A 23657-nucleotide genomic window follows, 5' to 3' on the forward strand; every position below is an offset into this window, starting at 1 on the left:
AAAAAGGCTTGAACATCTGGAAGTTCACAGTTCACGTATTGCTAAAGCCTGGCTTGGAGAATTTTAACCATTACTTTACTAGTGTGTGAGATGAGTGCAATTGTGCAGTAGTTTGAGCATTCTCTGGCATTGCCTTTCTTTGGAATTGGAATGAAAACTGACCTTTTCCAGTCCTGTGGCCACTGCTTACTTTTCCAAATTTGCTGCCATATTGAGTGCAGCACTTTCATAGCATCATCTTTCAGGATTTGAAATAGCTCAAGTGGAATTCCATCACCTCCACTAGCTTTGTTTGTAGTGATGCTTCCTAAGGCCCACTTGACTTCACATTCCAGGATGTCTGGCTCTAGATGAGTGATGACACCATCATGATTAACTGGGTCGTGAAGATCTTTTTTGTATAGTTCTTCTGTGTATTCTTGCTTCTGTATTCTTCTGTATTCTTGCTGTGTATTCTTCTGTAATATCTTCTGCTTCTGTCAGGTCCACACCATTTCTATCCTTTATTGAGCCTATCTTTGCATGAAATGTTCCCTTGGTATCTCTAATTTTCTTGAAGAGATCTCTAGTCTTTCCCATTCTATTATTTTCCTCTAGTTCTTTGCACAGATCACTGAGAAAGGCTTTCTCATCTCTCCTTGCTATTCTTTGGAACTCTGCATTCAAATAGGACTATCTTTCCTTTTCTCCTTTGCTTTTTGCTTCTCTTCTTTTCACAGCTATTTGTAAGACCTCCTCAGACAGCCATTTTGCTTTTTTGCTTTTCTTTTTCCTGTGGATGGTCTTGGTCCCTGTCCCCTGTACAATGTCACAAACCTCTGTCCATACTTCATCGGGCATTCCATCTATCAGATCTAGTCCCTTAAATCTATTTGTCACTTCAACTGTATAATCATAAGGGATTTGATACATTAAGCATCAACTTATACCAAAAAGAAAAAAAATGAAAGTTTTTACCCCAACAGAATCACTAATACAGGCAAAGTATAAAATTTGGGAAATCTCTTAACTCTGTTATTTTCATATGGCAGATATAATCTCAAATCTAAATTGATGGGAGAATTACCTCTATGATGGGATAGTCTGGATTCTTAACTGAATATATCCTAATTCAATCTCCAAGAAACAAACCAAAATCTGAAATCCATGACTTGCCCTGGAGCTAGACCAAACTAAACTGTAGTATTTCCAAACCTCCAAATGCACAAATATCTTCTGCCCTGGCATTCATATGGCCAGGCATAAGGATGTTTATTGAACTTTTTACCTATATTTTGCTACTTGCTTTATCAATAAACTCCCAACTTGTCCTAAACCAAAGGCTTCAATAAAACAGTAAATTATGTTCAAATCCTTATTTTGAACACTTATATGAAAATATAACAAATAAATATTTGAAAAAAGAAGACTCATACAGGAAAGACAATCAAGGTGGGGACGAGGGCAGGAGGGAAGGTTGACTTTGGCTACCACCAGTCTATAACCTATCTCAAATTATCTGTGTGCTTTGATCAAATATATTTAAGTGAAACCATACTTGCGAGTATAATTCATTTAATGGGTTAAAAAAGAAAACTAACAGAATCTGTGATGAAGTTACAGACCTACAAAATACACAGAAAGAACTTTTAATCCTGTGGTTTCAAAACTGGGTCATATTTACATGTATCCAAAAAAATTTATTTTTGTTTCTACATTATTTTAAAAACAAGTTTAAATACAAGGGCAATTTACATAGCACTTGGTGGCACACAATGCAATGTGCAATAAAACTTATGTGGTTGTTAAAACTGTGTTGGAAAGTAGTTTAGAAGACCAAGGGTGAGATAAAGGCAGAGGAAAAACAAAAACCATGTAGTGAATTATGAATCCCTATATAATTTGATATTCTTTTTTTCTCCATTTTAGAAGTTAACCTTATTTCACAAATGTCTGACTAAACTGATTCTTACACCTTCACACAAAATACCACTACACAAAAATTGTTTATATTTTCACACATTAGTGCGAACGTCATTTATCCTCAAAATTCTCTTACTCAGCTTAATTCTTCCATGGGAACCTAATTCTTTATCTGTAGCCAAGTTCTTTTTGGAAGCAAACTAACAAACTCAGTAAAGGGTATTAAACAGGATGTAATAATAAGATAATTTCTAGGCTGTTTTATGTGTCAAAAATCAATAATTGCAAAATAAAGGCATTCAGAATACCTTAAAATTTTTCCACACTTAAAACTGTTGTTATATAATAGGCCTAAGCTTCTACATTTACACTCATTTAACTTAAGTTCTGTTGACATTTAAGCACACAGAAATTAAAATAATGATGTTTAGTTACTAAGTACTACAAATAACAATATACAATACTGATGAATGAACGTAACACATGAATTCTCATCCTTGGGTCAACTAACTAGTTAAATATCTATACAGTAGTTCTGTAAAATCTTTACTGTTACTTATCATTAGGCTATCTAACCTTTAAAAGAGTAAGACTGACCTTATAATACAGAGAGGAAAAGTATTTGCTATCTACATTAAAAACAACTGGATTAATTTCTAAGGCCCACATGAATCTTTATAATTCAGTGAAAAAAAAGGTAAGAAGACAAAAAATAATGTATGAAATGAAATATCACCAGGCAAATAGTTTATCATTTATTCAAGTCACAAAACAAATACTTATTAAATATCTACAGTGCATCAAGCATTATGCTAGATGCCAGGGATATAAAGGAGAATTAAGACAGACAACATGGTCCCTAAGTTCACAGTAATTAGTCTTTATAAGGAGATAAATCTTGATCAGATAATTCTATGATTGAGTACATTAAAAACAAACTGTTACCAATGCTGTATGAAAGTATTTAACATAGGAACCTGTTTCAGAGTAAGGGTTCAGGGAAGATTTCAGGGAGAATAGAAAGGTTTCAGTCTGAGAACTGAAAGCTGAGATGTGAAGATAAAAACAAAAAGATAAATAATCAGCAGTTGGAAGGAGCACAGAACATTCCAGAAAGAGAAAGGACAGTGTGGTTAGATGCAGAGACCAAGAAAAAGGGTGATATAATAAGAGGCCAAAAGGAGAAAGGCCAGATCATAGAAGAATTCAGATCATTTTAGGATTTTAGTCTTTAATCTGTGTGTGCTAAGTCACTTCATTCATATCCAACTCTTTGTGACCCTGTCCTTGGGATTCTCCAGGCAAGAACACTGGAGTGGGTTGCCATTTCCTTCTCCAGGGGATTTTCCCAACCCAGGGATTGAACCCAAGTCTCTTATGTCTCCTGCACTGGCAGGCAAGTTCCTTACCACTAGAACCACCTGGGAAGCCCAGTCTTTAAGTCTACCTTTCACTTCTGGAGTGAAAAATATGTTTCTAATATAAGCTCTCCTTGGGCAACATATTCACAGGTAATGGAAACTTCACAAATAAATGTTAAAAGAATAAGCCTGAGTGATTTTAGTTACCTGAGGCAAAAAGATATTTCTGTTTTTTAATTAAATTCATTTTAAGATCATGAAAAAAATGGGGAAAAAATCACCACCCACTGAAAACAAAAGATTTCTACCTTAAAAAGTAGAGGTGTTTTGCTCTGAGTTTTCCTCTGCTTCTATAGATTATTTTACTTTTAAAGCATAGTGCTCAAACTGAAAATAATATTAAAAGGAATCAATATCAAAAGACTATAATAGGAAACATACCTTTCCAATTTTTATAACCATACTAAATTCCATCCTGTTATAAATACCATGTTTCTAACTATTTAATCATTTTAAATTGTGGTCTGTCTTTCAAATAACATTAAATATTTAATAAAAATAGTGCGGTTAATATAGTTTAAAAATCTGTAGCAAAGCCCACCTCATCATAGTTACTAAAATTTTTAAATTTGTTTTGCCATATGGTCCCTTACCCCGTCCATCTGATTTTCAGCAACATAATTATATTTTTATTTCCTCATTTCTGGTGATTAATAAATATACTGACATTCAAGAAGTAATTATTGCTAATTTACTAAGGATAAAAATACAGGGCTCCGCACAAGAACTGAAACATGACTAAGATACTCTTTCTTTGATGATGTTTGAATATCAATAGTCAACTTGGGACATAGGTAAAATATAACAAAATTCAAAACATTGAAATAAGATCTCAATGTGATAGACTCAGGAATTTGGAGTTAACTTTTATTTCTTTGATCAGCCATCACCTCTTAGAAAAGTTAACATATTATTTGGTTTGCCATCACCTCTTTAAAAAATCATTCAAAAGTAGAAGTTAGTTAAAAAGAGCAAATAAGGCTGAAATTCTAAGTTAATCAAAAGAAACAAACACACATGTCTCCAGTCAACCCACAAATCTCAAAATATTTCTATACACCTCAAAAAATGGAAATTCAGACTTATAAAGACTTCACAGTTCAGGTATTTTCTAGTTAAATGTTTTCAAATGACCTATAAATCAGATTTGAATATTACATATAAGATATGAAATATCAAGTTTCTAAATGACCCTTTTACTATTTTGTCATACCTGAGTAAAATAATTTTATAGTTTCCACCTAACTCATCTTTATTATTTTAGGGAACTTTACAAAGAATGGATTAGGCAGACAATATCTGAACCTAGTGATCAGTCCTAATCACCACAGAGAGCAATAACCAGACCTTATGCAAAAAGAAGGTATAATAATCTATAAAGTAATCTTTCCAAAAAATAAAACTCAAGTCTTACCAAGCCTCTGGATTTAACTACCAGCTTGTAAGAAACACAGGGGGACAGAGGAACATGCTAAATGACACAACAAAGATGCACTGAGTAAAATCCAAAATGTGAAAAATTCTATAAGACAAACAGCCTACTTTTTCCAATAGATAAATTGCAAGAGGCAAAAGGACAGAAAGAGAAGAAACTACAGATTAAAAGAGACTTAAGAAATATATCAATTAAATGCAGTATGTGAACCTTGTCTAGATCTTGACTGAAGCAAATCAACCATACAAGAAAGCAAAACTCTTTATGAGATAACAAGAAAAATGTGAATACTAACTGGACATTTAACTAAAGAATTCTTAATTTTCAGGTACAGTAGTATTGTGGTTATATTTAAATAACAAAAATGTGCCCTTATCTTTTAGAGATGCATGCACAGGCACACAAACATGTATTTACAGATAAAGTTGGTAAGATATACAGGAATTGCTCCAAAATAGTCTGGGAGAAATGTCCAGGGAGCACTGATACACATGACATAAAACTAATCATTATTAACTGTTGAAACTGGATGGTGGGTACATAAAGGTTCATTATACTAGTCTATTTTTATATATCTTTTTAAATGCTCGTTTTAAAGTTTAAAAAAAAATAAAAAAGCATTGTCCTTTGTAGACTGTTAACCTCTGAAGCATTCTTATGTAACGTACTAACTTAGCCCACCTAGGCATAAGGCACTATTACAGGTGCTAGAGAAATAGTATAATAGGAGAAACAAGTATTTTAAAATTCCCTACAACAGAGCAACTGACAAATGAAACAGAATTATTACATAATTGCTAACCATAGGAAGAAGTAATCAGAAGCATGTAATTTCAGAGATTTACTAATAGTAGTTGACAAATATAAACATGAATAATAAGCAAATGGGTTTCTGGGTATCAGTCTTTTAGGTAATCTTCCATTCTTTCTTCTATGGGTCCCTGCTGCTGCTAAGTCACTTCAGTCGTGTCCAACTCTGTGGGACCCCACGGACAGCAGCGCACCAGGCTCCTCTGTCCACAGTATTCTATAGGCAAGAATACTGGAGTGGGTTGCCATGTCCTTCTCCATCTACAGGTCCCTAGCTTTCTGATATTATCAAACAAGTAAGTCAAAGTAAAAAATATCATCTACTTGCTTCTTCCTTTCTGCAGAAACACTAATTTTATATTATTTGGCAATTTTTGGTTTCCTTTTGTTAAGATAGCTTAAAATTACAACAAATACATTTGGCCACTCTCCTCATTTTTACTTAAATGTCTATTACAATGAAATAATAAGAAGCATTTAATTAAAGGAAAACTGAACAAAATTAAGAAAAAAAATGTTAAACAATAGGCTGAGAACATTTCATGTAATCATGGACATCAAAGCCAAAATGGTCTTCCAAAAAGACACAGATAAATAAATAAACTATTAAACTTAAAACTGGAATATTATGCTTATGCTAGCCCAACAAATATTATTCCTTTCCTACAAATCGGAAACTAAATGGCACAGACTTATCAACAGACGTCTTTTAAAACTTAGTTTGAAATCTTATACTTAAAAGATTAAATTATTATAAATACCAATACCTACTTATATATTAATACATACACATTTATAAGCAGTGGCTTAAACACTTTAAAATATAAAAATATTACTATATAATTGACCTTTATCATTTTTCAAAGATTTATATTTTTAAAGGATCTTTCAAACTAATAAAATACCAAAACTCTCTTGACTAATGTTTCAGTATAATTGAGCACTGGATAGGTAACACTGGAAGAAATCACAATGAAAGTGTGCAATAATGCAAAGAAATTAACAGTATTATTCCATTTCATGAAAAAGAGAAGAGACCAGTTACCAATTTCTGGGTCACGATAAAGTAACATTAAATGGACATAAAACATTGTTTAATAGAAATACAATTCTGATAACACCACCTAGTTCCTCATGAAAAACATTCACATTCAAAAAACTTGAAGAAACAAATGAAATATAGACAGCAGTTGTAAATCACTTTCAGAGCTCATACTGGGAGAAATGATTAAATAATAGACTCTTGTTAGGGAATAACAATGTGAGGTGTTACTCAATGTATCTTCTCTGATTGGGGGAAATATTTTGGTCTGTGGTATCTCTAAAAATACCAAACTCTTGACTTCTCTAACAACCCAGTTCAACCCTAAGTCTCTCACGCTGAATATTCAAGTACAGCAACCAACACAAAGGTCAAGCCTCTACACAGACATGAGCAGACCCAAAACTGGGCAGTGCAGCCTACGTATCACTATTGCTTTTTCAATTCTTCTGGCAGCAACAGAAATCTACCTGTTTCAGGATGCAAAATTTGTTTAAATAGATCATCATCCTTAGAAAATGACCACCTACAACAGCAATAAAGAAAGAAAATCAGATAAATGAAGCACAAGTAAAGAGAGATTCACCTGTCACAAAAAATAGAGCTTAAGTATTCACTATCAGTTTCTAATAAACAAAAAAATAAATAACTGAGACCAAAACATGAAGAGGCACATGGCCTTAGTTCAGACAAGGCCCAAAAATCTGTCCTTCTGATCTATACACTTTTCTTTACACAGCACTGTCTTCTCTCAATGATGTCTTAATTCAACCATTATTAAAACAACTGCATTTGCTGAAGACACTGGGCAAGCAGGTTAGATGTGTACATCTCAATCAGCTTATTCAGTGACTCCAAAAGAACTGGGGGTACAGCCACTACCTCATTTGCCCAAGGTCACACATGTTTCCAGGCAGAGTAAGCTCTAAAAGAACCCACAGGCTTTGCTTTCCTAGAAAAACAAAATTCTCTCTAAAGCCCAAACACTGAGTTAAACGTGTTCTCTGCACAGACACCAAAGGCTAATTTGGCTGCTATTTCCCACAGATTTTACCCATAGGAATTCCATGCCAGTCTTCTTGATCTGGGTCCACAGTATACTCTATAATTCCCTCTCTGGAGCCACCAGGGAAGCCCGGGTCTAAGACCACAACCTATGAAATTAGAAGGTTCTAAGTCCCTTTCATAAAATTAGCTTTCATTCTCAATATTTATATATCCTTAAAAATACCATTTCTTCTTAAATTTCACATTCAGACTATTAACACCAATGAGTACTCATTCAGAGATAATATGTCAAACATCCATTAAATCTCTTGTGCTTTTTTAGAACTGTTTCCATATACCTTTCTAATACTTAATAGTTCATTTATATTCTAACACATATATTTCCCTAAAACAATCTAGACTCTCATTAGATCATAACAACTTTAAGAGTTAACTTTGTCATACAAATACTTAACAGGTAAACATATCATATCATACAACATATAAACTCTTCTCTAAAATTACATGAAATGTTATTTGGTTTTTCTCTGTTCTTCCTAATACACTCTTTCAACTGTATCCAATTCTTAAAATAACTTTCAAATGAACTTAATCAAAACAAACGCAACAGGCCATCCCACCAAAGCAGTATATCCCTAATATAATTTGCTTCAAACACTACTGCAGAATAGTTTAAGTAACTGTAAAAAAGTACCACATAAATGTGGTATACTTCCGAACATGAATTACGTTAATACAATTTCTTAAGTTTAAATAACACAGGGTAGATTGCTGAAAACAATTAAATGACAACCAATTATTTCAGATAGCAAAAATGACATCTCTTTATTCAACGCCAGTTATTCCATTCTATCACCAATTGTCCTCCAGAGGTCATAAACAAATAGGAATGGTATCTACCTGAAAAAATGTTCTGAGAAACTTACCATCATTTTGGCTCTTGCCCTTCATCTCCTCTTTCCACGATGGGATGGTGTTCAGGGGAACATAATCCCTTATGTATTCTTTGCGTCTCTCCTCTATGGTCATCTTCAGCAAACGTTCTTGCAAAATAAAAGCAGAATCTCCATTTGTATTTAACTTTTAAGTTCAGGAATTATTTTATAATTTAAATATTAACCATGTTAAATTAACCAAGAGTTGGTGCGGGCTTGAAGAATACCAAAATACAAATCTAGTGACTCCATATTTGAATGGAGTCAAATTAACACTCAGCAGGCAAAAAAAAAGATCAAAGCCTGATGAGGAAAACATTCTTGTGACAGTCCAGAAAGAAGCTCTTTCAGACATCTACTGGCAGTCCACTATGTGCCAAATAATACATTTATACACTGCAGGGACAAAGGTGACCCTTAACTCTGGAGGAGTTCATAAGACAAAAGGGGAAATGGGCAAGATAAAAAATAATAGCTACATAAATAAAATAAAAAATCCTAAGACAAATACATACAAATGCTAAAAGCACAATAAAAGCAACCACCAAGATATTCCTTAATTCTATGATGCCATCAACAATAAAAATGCCCTTTCAATTTAATAATACCTTTGTGGAGGTGATATAAATAACACTTTATAAGTCTTGATTCTAATATTATAACACTTTTTAAACACTTAGAATTAACAACAGCTGACGTCATTTATAAAGAACTCACTGTGTGCCAGGACCTTCACATGTATACTTTTATTAAAATAATCTTTCCAACACTCAGCAAAACTGATAGTATAATTATTCGGATTTTGCAGATAGGGAAATGAAGCACATCAAAGTTCAGCAGTTTGTTCAAATCTAGAGAGCTTTCCATTAAAATCCACATAGATCTCTCCATCAACAACTATAGCCTACACCATTAGCCACTATACGGTACTACCGTCTCAGGGAAAGCTCCCCAAGAGGTGACTGCAGCACGCCAGGCTTCCCTGTCCATCACCAACTCCAGGAACTTTCTCAAACGCATGTCCATTGACTCAATGATGTCATCCAACCATTTCATCCCCTGTCATCCCCTTTTCCTCCTGCCTTCAATCTTTCCCACCATCAGGGTCTTTTCAAATCAGTTGGTTCTTCCCATCAGGTGGCCAAAGTATTGGAGCTTCAGCATCAGATCTTCCAATGAATATTCAGGACTGATTTCCTTTAGGACTGACTGGCTTAAGCTCCTTGCAGTCCAAGGGATCCTCAAGAGTCTTCTCCAACACTACATTCAAAAGCATCAATTCTTCAGTGCTTAGCTTTCTTTATAGTCCAACTCTCACATCCACACATGACTACTGGAAAAACCATAGCTTTGACTAGATGGACCTTTGTTGGCAAAGTAATGCCTCTGCTTTTTAGTATGCTGTCTAGGTTGGTCATAGCTTTTCTTCAAAGGAGCAAGCGTCTTCTAATTTCATGGCTGCAGTCACGATCTGCAGTGATTCTGGAACCCAAGAAAATAGTCTATCACTGTTTCCATTCTTTCCCCATCTATTCTCCAAGAAGTGATCAGACTGGATGCCATGATCTTAGTTTCTTGAATGTTGAGTTTTAAGCCAACTTTTTCTCTCCTCTTTCACTTTCATCAAGAGGCTCTTTAGTTCTTCTTCGCTTTCCGGCCTAAGAGTGGTGTCATCTGAGGTTATTGGTATTTCTCCCAGAAATCTTGATTCCAGCTTGTGCTTCATCGTGACATCCCGCCATTCTGCATGATGTACTCTGCACATTAAGTTAAACAAGCAGGGTGACAATATACAGCCTTGACATACTCCTTTCCCAATTCGGAACCAGTTCATTGTTCCATGTCCAGTTCTAACTGTTGCTTTTTGACCTGCATACAGATTTCTCAGGAGGCAGGTCCAGTATTCCCATCTCTTTCAGAATTTTCCATAGTTTGTTGTGATCACACAGTCAAAGGCTTTAGCATAGTCAATAAAGCAGAAGTAGATGTTTTTCTGGAAATCTCTTGCTTTTTTGATGATCCAACAGATGTTGGTAATTTGTCCTCTGCCTTTTCTAAATCCAGCCTGAACATCTGGAAGTTCTCAGTTCATGTACTATTGAACCCTAGCTTAGAGAATTTTGAGCTTTGAATAAACTATTCAAGAATAATTTAATGAAGGTATTAATACAAGGTGGAAAATGGCCACAAATTTGAAAAGTAACTGGAAACATAAAACAAAAATGGACAGAAATCTCTATACCACGCCAAGCAGTTTAATCTTACCCTAAAAACTGTTTTTTGGTTGCTGTTGTTGTTTCGTTGCTAAGTGTGTCCAACTCTTTAAAACCCCATAGCCTGTAGCCCACCAGGCTTCTCTGTCCTTGAGATTTCCCAGGCAAGAATACTGGAGTGGGTTGCCATTTCATTTCCTTCTCCAAGGGATCTTCCCCACCCAGGGACCAAACCTCCATCTCCCGCGTTGGCAGGCAGATTCTTTACCGCTGAGTTACCAAGGAAGCCCTTACCCTAAAAACTATACCACTAATATTCAAAGTTGATTATGCATATCCTAGATGGTGCATAAAATGATCTACTAGGATACGGGGGGAGGGGGGCGGGAATAATGTAAAAATTCTGTTTGAAACTAAGGGAATAACAAGTTAAGATTTACTAATATTCAATGTATAAACTGACACTGGCATCCTCACTCATTTTGTTATGTCAGCTGTCATGATGTATCATGTACTTTACCAAAGGTCTCCATGATGTAGAGCGATTGACAGTCATACTCGCACTCTCGATTCTCTTTCAGCACATTATGAGGTACAGTAGTTTAGGTAAGTGGTTTTAAGGATAGTATTTCATTTTAGGTAATCGAACCCTCATAAAATAATCAATTTAAAAGATTCTTTCACAGAAATAAAACGGCAAAAAGTATTTATGTAAGCGCAAGTGAACAAAAATTGGGGAAGCAACATTTTTGCCTGCTCCTAGAACGGGCTTACATGTGATCTAGTCAATACTACAATACTCCAGAGTCAACACTATATTGAATTTAAGACCTCTAGGGCATTCAAGTTGAAATCAAGAATTTGGAACTCAGGAGAAAGAAAACCAGCCTAGTGATTTTGGAATTCATAACCTAAAATTCTAGTCCTACAGTAAGTTCATACAGAAGGATAAGATAGGAAAGCAAATCTCAAACAAATAACATTTAGGGAGTGGACACAAAGAGGGGAAAATAAAACAAAACAGATGTCACTGGGGGTACAAGGTGAATCAGTGTCCCAGTGATATAGAAACCAGCAAAGAAAAGTGTTTTATTGAGGAGAAGAGGGGAAATCTTGTCAATTGCTACAGGAAGATCAGGAAGAATGAAAATTAATAAGCCACATATTTTTATCACCTAGGTCAAAAACAACACTGAAAAGAGAACAAAATGGTCAACAGAGCCATCTGCATTCTAACGCAAATCATGCAAATCTATGTGATCTTGGGTTACTTAATCTCTTTACATCTCTCTTCTTGAGGTAGGCCGGTAGGTATTATTCCCAATGTATAGATGAGACAACGAAGAGAGAGAAGTTGAATAATTTATCTACAGATTCACAGCTAGTAAGCAATAAACTAGGATTCAAACCCAGGCAAATGGAGTTCAAAACTCAAGAGAACTTTGAGTGCAAGCTCAAAGCTTACAATATACTACCTCATGAAGTTGTGAGAATTAAATAAGACAATTCAAGTATGTTACTTAAAACAGTGCTGGGCACACAAAAACAGAACTCAAATAGTATTTTTTTATACCAGTACCACCATCATTGTTATTACTGCGTGACTTTAGAAACATTAGTTTCCTTAAAGCATAACTGAGATCCAGGAGACTGAGGGACTGAGAGAAGTGAGAATAGCAACTCCAAGGGGAACCCTGTGGAAGGAACGCTACCTTAGGGTAGAAGAGACTTAATCATTGTTATAGGCTAAGAAGAGGAACCCAAAGACACTGAGAAATGAAACATACCCAAATGAGCATAAATGACAATACAAGATCTCAAAGAATACAGATGATATAAAGAGCACAAGCAGATGGGTTAACCTTAGAAACCAAGGGGAAAAAAAGTGTTTCCTCTAAAAAAAAGGAAGAAAGCTGAAAACAATGGACATGTAAAGAAAGAGACTATGGAGAATGAAGTTAGGGCTGTTCATATGTTCATGACATGTGTTTTCTCCATGAATCAAAAAGGCAATGGCAGACTTCTCTTGTGGTACAGTGGATAGTTATCTGCCTGACAATGCAGGGGATACGGATTCGATCCCTGGCCCAGGAAGATTCCACATGCCACGAAGCAACTAACCCTGTGTGCCACAATTACTAAGCCTGCACCCCCAGAGCCCGTGCTCCACAAGAGAAGCCTCCGCAATGAGAAGCCTGCTCACACCAACGAAGAGTAGCCCCTAAGCTGCAACTAGAGAAAGCATGCACACAGGAACAAAGACCAATCGCAGCCAAAAAACACACACACACAAGGGAATGTCACCTGTTTAGTATAGGAGGTTGGGGTCTTGGTGAAAAAGGAAGCTTGAAGGGAATGGTAAATATGAAATAATCACAGAGGAAGAAAAGTGATGACTGGGGTTTACCAAAGCACAACCATAAAAGCTCAGATCACTGACATGGAAATACTGCAATATCAACAATCAGGATTGAAAATACTGTGAAGGAACTTGTACTTTTTAGTATCAGAGTATATATGGGAAAGCAACCTGACCTCTGTCATTCCATTTACTTAAAAACTCAACTATGGACACAAAATAAGACAACAAGATAAAACACTGAGATAATTTAACTTTCAGTACTTAAAATGATAATACACACTGAGTACTTTTGAATTAGGGGGTGCAAATTATTAGATCAACATCATTTATTTAACCTATGTGGACTTGAGAATTCCTTACTTATTTAAACAATGACACATACTGGAGGCCACAGTCATATACACAGTCTCTTCAGTTTTACACAAAACTTTTCCTTAAGGGATGTTTCAGCTTTTCAGTCATACTCAGTATATGGTATACTGAGTTAAAATGTGTTTATAGAATGCCTTGACATTTCAATGAGGTGGGTAAGCCTTCCTTTAGATTTAAATAACAGCTACAAAAATACGATAATACCCTCTTCACTGCAATTCAGAAAAAGGTCATGCATTCCGTCAGCTTCTTAATACTACTATCCTGGAAATCCTTAGCTCCTTCTTGATGGCACAACATAAGATAGAGAGAAATTTTACTGAAATATAGTTGATTTACCATATTATAAATACTACTTATTGCAAAAATAGATATTCTGATTAAGACACTGACACACTAAAATGTCTTCAAGGCCATAATAACTTTCTCTTTTAACATTTAACTTCATGTAAAAATAGGTTAATTTTGGACAAGAGAAAAATTTACTTTGTTAAACGCCTTCTTTAACTGTGCCTTTGCTTCTCTGTTAGGATATATTAATTTGGTAATATTTTCTATTATTACAAGTAAGAGAAGAAAAAAATCAAGACATTACAGTTTCTAAAATGCTTGTTTATCACAGTCTAACAGTGTATACGTTAAATGAAGGAACCATTATAACATTGTTACTTTAGGAACATTATTATGGAATAAAGATAGTTCTTAAGTAATTGCTATAATTTCATCAATTATTCATCTATTGAAACAATCTCCATGTCTTTCACTATTCTGCCTTCATTATTATCAATAATACCAATCTAATATTTCAAGATCATCAATAAAAATGGGCATAAAAGATTTTTCAAAGCTTAGAAGATAAATTCTTGTTGAAATTCAAATAACTTTTACTGGGAAAACAAAACAAAAATATTTTACACTACTTTATATATCAACAGCATTTGTTTTGCAACACCAAAATTTAGTTCTATATATGTCCATAATCATTAAAATGTAATTAAATGGTATGCAACAATATTTAAAGACCCTTTTAATTGGCTCCTTCAGTTATGCTATGTTAATTCTTGCCAGTAGTTAATGTGGAAAAAGAAATCCCTATTAATCTCTTTATTCATGCGCTGTTTGAAGTAAGCCCTATATTAAAGGATTCTTTTCCTACATTCATTCCCTTTCTTTCATCCGCTGCTTGGCCTTATTTATAAAGACCAGGAACTGCAAAAACAATCCACAGGTTTTAAACATCTATTATCAAGGAAATCAACTTTCACTCTAGTCATTCTTTTATCCTTGTTCTATAAAGAAGGTAAGGTACTTAGGAGAGATTTGCACTTCTGTCACTCTTGACATACTCTAAGTTTAGTATATCTTAGCAGTAGCACTGCAAGTACTTTTTACTACATTTCTGTATAATTAGCTAATTTTTAAGAAACAAAGAAAAAACTGCAGAGACTCTTAGAATATTGCCTAACTGATGCCAAAGAGAAACAGGGAGAAGGGGGGGAAAGATGGTTGAGTCGCACACTTCAGTGTTTTATCGACCTCAATGCCGCCGTCAACCTGACTGATGTGGGCAAGCTTGGATCGGCACAAAACTCAGGGGTAGGCTCATTCACAGAGTGACATTAGTCTCATAATCTTACTCGGAGCAACTTCAGACCGTGACGGAGTCGAGAAGAAAAGCACTGCGGAGAAAAACCCATTCGGACTTCTCCAAAGGCACCTAGCCTCGCGGACCAGACACGCTGGCTTCAGGTGTCCCCGGAGATCCAGGTTCCAAAAGTCACACTGCGGCGGGCGCAGAAGGAAAGGCCCTGACTGAACACCGAGAGGCGGGGACGCCCGGCCAGCGGAGCACAAGGGAGCGAGGCGAGGGGTGACCGGCTGAGGCTCCGCGGGAGCCGGGCAGCATCAGCAGCGGCAGTCCGGCCGTTGGCCGGCGGGCACGTGTCCGTGGAACACCTGGGCGGGGAATCCCAGAATCCCGGCTGGGGTCCGGGGACAGGGCGGGGGCCTTGAGGGAGTCCGGCGGAGCCCAGCGGCCGCCGCGCAGAGGTCCGCGCCGCCGGCCCGGCGAAGGTGACCGGGCGCAGCGGGAGGAGGAGAGGGGCGTGCGCCCACACGTGCGCGAGCCGCAGGTGCCCGGGGGTGGCGCGTGCACGCCGGCGTGCGCGCGTGTACACACACGGACCTGCCGGGAAGGCGGCACCGGCTGGGCGGGCGCGAGGCAGGAGCCGGGCGGAGCGCGCCGCGGCACACAGACCCCTGACCCCCGCCCCCAACCCACCCCGCCGCCCGACCCCCCAGGACTCGACGGCCGGGTTACCTTTCTCCTCTCTCCACACCTTTTTCTTCTTGTTGCTGGGGTACATGTTGCCGTGGGGGTGGCTGGCTTTAAGCTGCAAGTTCCCCAGGCTCACGGGCAAACAGGGTGTGTGTGGAGTGGGAGGGTGGGGAGGGGGCACTCGGGAGGGAAAAAGTGAAAGAGGCTCCGGGTCCCGCGCCGCTCGCCGCTCTCCAGTCGCCGCCCTCCTCCCTCAGCCCGCGCTCGGCTCCGGCTCCCACCCGCCTCACCCCCACGGCCGCCGCCACAGCAGCACCTCAGAGCCTGTCAACTAGGTCACGCCTCGCGCTAACCTAACACCCGCGCAGGCCCCGCCTCCCAGCCGCTAGCCAGCGCCGCCTCCCATTGGCTGCACCTCCCGCCGCTCTCCGCGTTCCAGCCGCCGCGCGCCCCGACTTCGGCCCCAGGGCGCACGCGCAGGCGCAGGCTCGGGCCTGACGCCGGAGACGTTGGGGAGCTGGAGGGGGCGGAGCCAGGGCGCGAGAGGGCTGGAGGTGGCTCACGACTGGGGCGTGGCGTGGGGCGGCCACCCGGGAACTCCGAGAAGAGCTGGGCTTCCCTCCGGTTTCGCTGCGCAGGGAGAACCCGAGGGCGTGGCCTATGGGGAGGGCTAGGTGCGCCAGGTGACTGCAGACGGGCAACGCTGCTTTCAGGGCCTAAAGCTGTATGTGTGGGAGGGCTGTCAGTCAACACGAATTGTACTCGCTCGCTCTCATCGCCCCGTCTGGACCGATTTTACCACAGAATCTGAGGGTTTCCTCGGGGTGGGCAAATATAACCGAAAGAAGAGAAAGGATTAGGTGATGATTCCAAACCATACACTATCAGCTCCCCGATCTTGTAGTAGAAACTACATATTTCACTCGATTCCGGTGAAGTCTGGAAGGAACAGAAGTAAAATGAACTCAAGAGTTAAGACCCGGGGAGGAGTGAGCAGCCAAAACTTATATTGAAAACTGAAGAACTTCCATCAAGGCAAGTTCAAGTGGGTGTTAATCAAAGTCCTTCATCTTACTTTACTCTCCGCCAGTTGCTTCAGGTAAAGCTGCTGGTCTAAAGCGTTCGCTTGAATCTGGGCAATACTAGTCTGCACGTGTTCTGAAAACCCAGTTCTACTTAAGTCTTCCATAAGAGTAGGGTGCCCTAGAATTTAGGGGAAATTTGGGTAACCCCCTCCCCAAATTTATGGTGTTTCTAAACATCAGACCATCTACAAGGTTGATTTGACGAAAGTGGTGAATCCGTATTTGATAATTAAGGTACTGTGCCATATGTGCTGTAGGTAAGTCAGATGTGTAAGAGCAAGTAATTATTTGGAACACAGTTTCTTTTAATAGAAAAGAAAGGGGGAGGCCCCACTTAGAATTGTAAAGAATGAAATGTTCTGATTAACAGGACACTCATGAAAATGATTAATAACACAGGTAAAATTTTTTATTGTGACAGTGCTGCTGTTTTTCTCAACACTGTGAAACTAAAAAATTGAAAGAAATAAGGAAAGCTTCAAGAGGGAAGTGAAATTTGAACTAGTAATAAAAATACTCATTTACTGGCAGTGGAAATAAAAGGTGAACTCTAGTAAAGGGCACATTACCAAGGCAGAATCGATAAAAATTGGTAACGAAATAGATTTGGGGAAGAGAATGAGAAAGAGAAAGAATATAGTTTCGTGGTATAATTGAGGAAAACAGCAATATGATTAATAGTATGAACAATACAGAAATAGTTTCAATTTTGTGGGAAAAATATTGAATTCTTAGTTAGAAATACAAAATGTTAGGTGTTTACAGGAAAGTGCATTATCTGGGCACCATCTCTTCTGTTAACACAGAGAAGCTTTTACTACCCCAACCCAGAGCCAGGCATTCCACCTGTGCTTTCTTAGGAATACTACACTATTGATTATCTCATGTTGACTCGAAGAACTGGGACCATCCATCAACTTTTAAACTTTCTCAGATCTTTACCATGTTTAAAAAAAAAAAAAGTTCCTCCTGTGATCCCACACCCACTACTGCAAGCAGAAGCTATAGCTTCTTCCATTCAAAGAAGAATCCATTTTCTTACATCCCGCTTTCTGTTCTGCAATTCACTCTAATCTGGGTTCTGGGTTCTATCCTATAAATCAACAGAAATGGCTATTGCTAAGGTAATCAGTGACCTTCATGTTATATTTAGTGAACACTATTCAATCTTTCTCTTACTAGATCTTTCAGCAGCATTTAACACTATTAACCTCTTATTGCTCCTTACAGAGTTCTTTTCCTTTGATAGCCCAGTTGGTAAATAATTTTCCTGCAGTGGAGGAGACCCCGGTTAGATTCCTGGGTCAAGAATATCCTCTGTAGAAGGCATAGGCTACCTACTCCAGTATTCTTGGGCTTCCCTGTGGCTCAGCTGGTGAAGAATCCACCTGCAATGTGGGAGACCTGGTTAGATCCCTAGGTTGGGAAGATCCCCCACAGAAGGGAAAGGCTACCCACTCTAGTATTCTGGTCTGGAGAATTCCATGGACTGTATAGTCCATGGGGTCTCAAAGAGAAACGACTGAGCAAGACTTTCACTTTCACTTCAATTTGAGTTTCCTCCTGTCTAGTCATTCCTTTCAGTTCAGTTCAGTTCAGTCGCTCAGTCAGGTCCAACTCTTTGCTACTCCATGGACTGCAGCATGTCAGGCTTCCCTGTCCATCACCAACTCCCAGAGCTTACTCAAACTCATGTCCGTAGAGTCAGTGATGCCATCCAACCATCTCATCCTCTGTTGTCCCCTTCTCCTCCTGTCTTTAATCTTCCCCAGCAACAGGGTCTTTTCAAAGGAGTAGTTTCTTCATATCATGTGGCCAAAGTATTGGAGTTTCAGCTTCAACATCAGTCCTTCCAGTAAATATTCAGGACTGCTTTCCTTTAGGATGGACTGGTTGGAACTCCTTGCAATCCAAGGGATTCGCAAGAGTCTTCTCAAACACCACAGTTCAAAAGCATCAATTCTTTGGTGCTCAGCTTTCTTTATAGTCAAACACTCACATCCATACATGACTAATAGAAAAAACATAGCTTTGGCTAAATGGACCTTTGTTGGCAAAGTTATGCCTGTACTTTTCAGTATGCTGTCTAGGTTGGTCATAGCTTTTCTTCCAAGGTGCAAGCATCTTTTAATTTCATGGCTGCAGTCACGATCTGCAGTGATTTTGGAGCCCCCAAAAATAAAGTCTCTCACTCTTTGCATTGTTTCCCCATCTATTTGCCTTGAAGTGATGGGATCAGATGCCATGATCTTAGTTTTCTGAATGTTGAGTTCTAAGCCAACTTTTTCACTCTCCTCTTTCACTTTCATCAAGAAGCTCTTTAGCTCATCTTTGCTTTCAGTTATTAGGGTGGTATCATTTGCATATCTGAGGTTATTGATATTTCTCCCAGAAATCTTGATTCCAGCTTGTGCTTCATCCAGCCCTGCATTTCTCATGATGTACTCTGCATGTAAGTTCAATAAGCAGGGTGACAATATACAGCCTTGACATACTCCTTTCCCAATTTGGAACCAGTCTGTTGTTCCATGTCCAGTTCTAACTGTTGCTTCTTGACCTGAATACAGATTTCTCAGGAGGCGGGTCAGGTGGTCTGTTATTCCCATCTCTTTCAGAATTTTCCAGTTTGTTGTGATCCACACAGTCAAAGGCTTTGGCATACTCAATAAAGGAGAAATAGATGTTTTTCTGGAACTCTGTTGTCAATTTAATCTCTGGTTCCTCTGCCTTTTCTAAATCCAGCTTGAACATCTGGAAGCTCATGGTTCACATACTGTTAAAGCCTCGCTTGGAGAATTTTGAGCATTACTTTGCTATTGTGTGGGATGAGTGCAATTGTGCAGTAGCACGAACATTCTTTGGCATTGCCTTTCTTTGGGATTGGAATGAAAAGAGACCTTTTCTAGTCCTGTGGCCACTGCTGAGTTTTCTAAATTTGCTGGCATATTGAGTGCAGCACTTTCACAGCATCATCTTTTAGGATTTGAAATAGCTTAACTGGAATTCCATCACCTCCACTAGCTTTGTTCGTAGTGATGCTTCCTAAGGCCCACTTGACTTGGCATTCCAGGATGTCTGACTAGGTGAGTGATCACAGCATGGTGTTTATCTGGGTCATGAAGGTCTTTTGTGTACAGCTCTTCTGTGTATTCTTGCCACCTCTTCTTAATATCTTCATTCTTTTACAGTCTCCTTTTTTGCCCCATCTTTCTCTTCAGTCATTACATGTTGGAGTTCATTGGCACTCAGAACTAGAGCTTTTTATCTCTTTTCACTTTTTACTTTGAATAATTTCATCCATATTCATGGCTCCATTTATAACTATAATTCTCAACTAGGGGCAATTCTGTCTCCCTTGGGGACACAAGCAATGTCTGGTGGCATTTTTGGTTGTCACACCTGAGGGAAGAATGCTACTCGCTTTAAGTGAGTATAAACCAAGGATTCTGCTAAGCAACCTATGATGCACAATATAGTCCCCCACAACAAAGAATGTCAGTACTGCTGAGGTTAGGAAATCCTAACCTAATGGCTCCCAAATTTATTATTTCCAGGAAAACTTTCTTCTCGAACTTTAGACCTATACATGCTACCATGTACTGGACCTTAATTTTAAGAGGCAGTGTTACATACTGGCAAAAAGGCATGTGGAGCCTGTTCATCTGAATTCAAATTCTAGGTTTACCCTTACTGATTATGTGACTCTTGGCAATTTACACAAGGTCTCTAAACTTTGTGGGGAGGGGGGGTTGATCTGTTATGTGGAAATGAAAATATAATATCTACCTTATAAGGTTGATGTAAGGATTAAATGAGTTAAAACACAAAGTGACTAGCACATAGTAAATGTGGCAGAGATGCTCACTAATACAATGTCTTCTTTCTTAGTCCATAACAAGACCATATTTTATAGTCTCCCTTGAAGTTGGTTGGCTTCCCTTGTAGCTCAGCTGGTGAAGAACCCATCTGCAATGCAGGAGACCCCGGTTCTATTCCTGGGTCAGGAAGATCCCCTACAGATGAGATAGGCTACCCACTCCAATATTCTTGGGCTTCCCTGGTGGCTCAGCTGGTAAAGAATCTGCCTGCAATGTGGGAGACCTGGGTTCAGTCCCTGGATTGGAAAGATCCCCTGGAGAATGGAAAAGCTACCCACTCCAGTGTTCTGGCCTGGAGAATTCCATGGACTGTATAGTCCGTGGGGTCCCAAAGATTCAACACGACTGAGCAACTTTCACTTGAGTTTAGTTAGTACATATGACTGCATCCTGGGTCAGTTATGGGACAAAAGTTACACATGCCACTTCCAGGCCTAACCATCAGACCATCTGTGCACTCATTCATATTCTCTTTCTTTTCCACAGTGATCACAGAAACAGTATCTCAAGAAGGAAGGAACTTAGATCCCTGAGTCACTGCTTGAAGGAGTATCTCTGGGCTCCAAGGAGTACCACATCGGACTATGATGTAAATAAGAAACTTATGTATTGTGTTAAGGCATTGGTAGTTAGAGGGTCCTTGTTTCAGTATTTAGTTTTAATTACTCTGACAAAATACCATTGAAAACCATTCAATTCAGTTCAGTCACTCAGTCACGTCCGACTCTTTGCTGCTCCATGGATTGCAGCAAGCCAGGCTTCCCTGTCCATCACCAACTCCTGGAGCTTACTAAATATTAATATTTAATATCTCAGAAGTATTTGAAATGTACCATGTACTACTCTGGTCTTTCCCCCACTCTTAGACCTCTTCCATCATCTTCATCTCTTTGAATGGCTTCATCACCCATTTCAGTTGAGCAATATAGAAACCTAAGCACCATCCCTGCTGCTGCTGCTGCTGCTAAGTCACCTCAGTTGTGTCTGACTCTGTGCGACCCCATAGATGGCAGTCCACCAGGCTCTGCCGTCCCTGGGATTCTGGTACCTCTTTAAACTTTTCTCTCATTTCAAATGAATGGCTATACTTCTCAGTTTTATTTCCATACTACTATTCTTGAATTACTCACCTTTCCAATATCACTGCAGTAAGCTAAGTTTGAATAAAAGACTTCCTTACTGTCTGTCCCCCTGTCAACTTTTGCCTCTCTTCTGTCTGTTCGCTGCCCTGCGTCTAGAGTTATCAAATTTGATCAAGTCATTTCACTGCTGTAACTCATTAAGTGACTTTCTGATGGTCTTAATTATAGATTGAATTGAGTTTCCCCCAAAAATTCATATGTTGAAACTCTAGTCCACGATATGGTTATATCTGGATATAGGGTCTTTTGGAGGTCATTAGGGTTAAATGAGGTCATAAGGGTGGAGCTCTAATCCAGTAGGACTGTGACCTTAAAAAAAGAGGATGAGTTCACGCGCTCTCTCTCTTTTCCCCCTTCCCTCTAACTCCATGGTCCTGATTCCATTGTCCCCCATCATGTAAAGACAAAGTGAGAAGGCAGCTATCTGCAAGTCAGAAAGAGAGCCTTCACAAGAAGCAGATGACGCTGTACACGGATCACTTCCAGCTTCTAGAACTGTTAGAAAATTGATTTCTGTTGTTCAAGCCACCCAGTATTTTGTTTTGGCCACCCAAGCTGACTAAAATGATCATTGTTAAAACTGAATCATTTAGGAGTGACCCTCACTACCAATTCTGCTTTAATTTATATCATGCTTCACCCCTCCACCCATCTCTGATTACAACCATAGCAGCCCTTAGAGCTTTTCAGCTCCTTGAACACATCTTATTCTCAACACATGGCCTTGTCACATGTTTATCACTATACCTAGGACATGTCATGCTTAGCCAACCCATTCTCTTTCTTCAGAGTATAGCTGGCAAAATCTTCTCCCTGGCAAAACCTTTGGTGATTCTGACCCCACCTGGCCTCTACACACAGTTCCCCCTTATATGTCATCAGTACTAATTCATTTTCCTATAAAACACTTTTCACAGGTTTTGTGAGATTATTTTATTAATATTTATCTTTTAATCTAGACTTAAACTCTCTGAGGATAGGAAGTATATCTTGTTGCTCACCATTCACAGAAAATGCCCAATTCCTGGCACATAATAAAGGTTTATTGAATTAATGAAATGTAAGGAAGCATCTATAGAGAAATGTTAGCAAAATTAAGGAAGAGTTCAGTTCAGTCGCTCAGTCATGTCCGATTCTTTGCGACCCCATGAACCGCAGCATGCCAGGCTTCCCTGTCCATCACCCACTCCCGAGTCTACCCAGATTCATGTCCATCGAGTCTGTGATGCCATCTAACCATCTCATCCTCTGTCATCCCCTTTTCCTCCTGCCCTCAATTTTTCCCAGCACCAGGGTCTTTTCAAATGAGTCAGCTTTTTGCATCAGGTGGCGAAAGTATTGGAGTTTCAGCTTCAACATCAGTCCTTCCAATGAACACCATCCTTTAGGATGGACTGGTTGGATCTCCTTGCAGTCCAAGTGACTCTCAAGAGCCTTCTCCAACACCACAGTTCAAAAGCATCAATTCTTCGGCGTTCAGCTTTCTTTGTAGTCCAACTCTCACATCCATACATGATCACTGGAAAAACCACAGCCTTGACTAGATGGACCTTTGTTGGCAAAGTATTGTCTCTGCTTTTTAATATGCTGTCTAGGTTGGTCATAACTTTCCTTCCAAGGAGTAAGCGTCTTTTAATTTCATGGCTGCAATCACCATCTGCAGTGATTTTGGAGACCAGAAAAATAGTCAGCCATTGTTTCCACTGTTTCCCCATGTATTTGCCATGAAATGATGGGACCCGATGCCATGATCTTAGTTTTCTGATTGTTGAGC

At 38.9% G+C, this 23657-nt stretch overlaps 1 protein-coding gene across 3 annotated transcripts in view; it reads right to left on the reverse strand.

The window, feature by feature from the left end:
- MACROD2 (mono-ADP ribosylhydrolase 2) overlaps positions 1-16163 on the reverse strand; it is a 2136932-nt gene extending 2120769 nt beyond the window's left edge. Inside the window, exons 1-2 of one of the 3 annotated variants that reach the window (XM_043478451.1) lie at positions 15840-16163; positions 8545-8661 (exon numbers count right to left, since the gene is read on the reverse strand). In XM_043478451.1, the coding sequence (XP_043334386.1) occupies positions 8545-8647 (103 nt within the window). In that variant the 5' untranslated portion in view covers positions 8648-8661; positions 15840-16163. Of the gene's footprint in view, positions 1-8544; positions 8662-15820 lie in introns of all 3 variants that reach the window. The other 2 variants (XM_043478448.1, XM_043478449.1) reach the window with 2 other exon arrangements.
- Between the last annotated feature and the right edge of the window lie 7494 nt (positions 16164-23657).

The sequence above is a fragment of the Cervus canadensis genome, chromosome 10 (assembly GCF_019320065.1).
Source record: "Cervus canadensis isolate Bull #8, Minnesota chromosome 10, ASM1932006v1, whole genome shotgun sequence".
In the NCBI taxonomy this organism is placed as follows: Eukaryota; Metazoa; Chordata; class Mammalia; order Artiodactyla; family Cervidae; genus Cervus; species Cervus canadensis.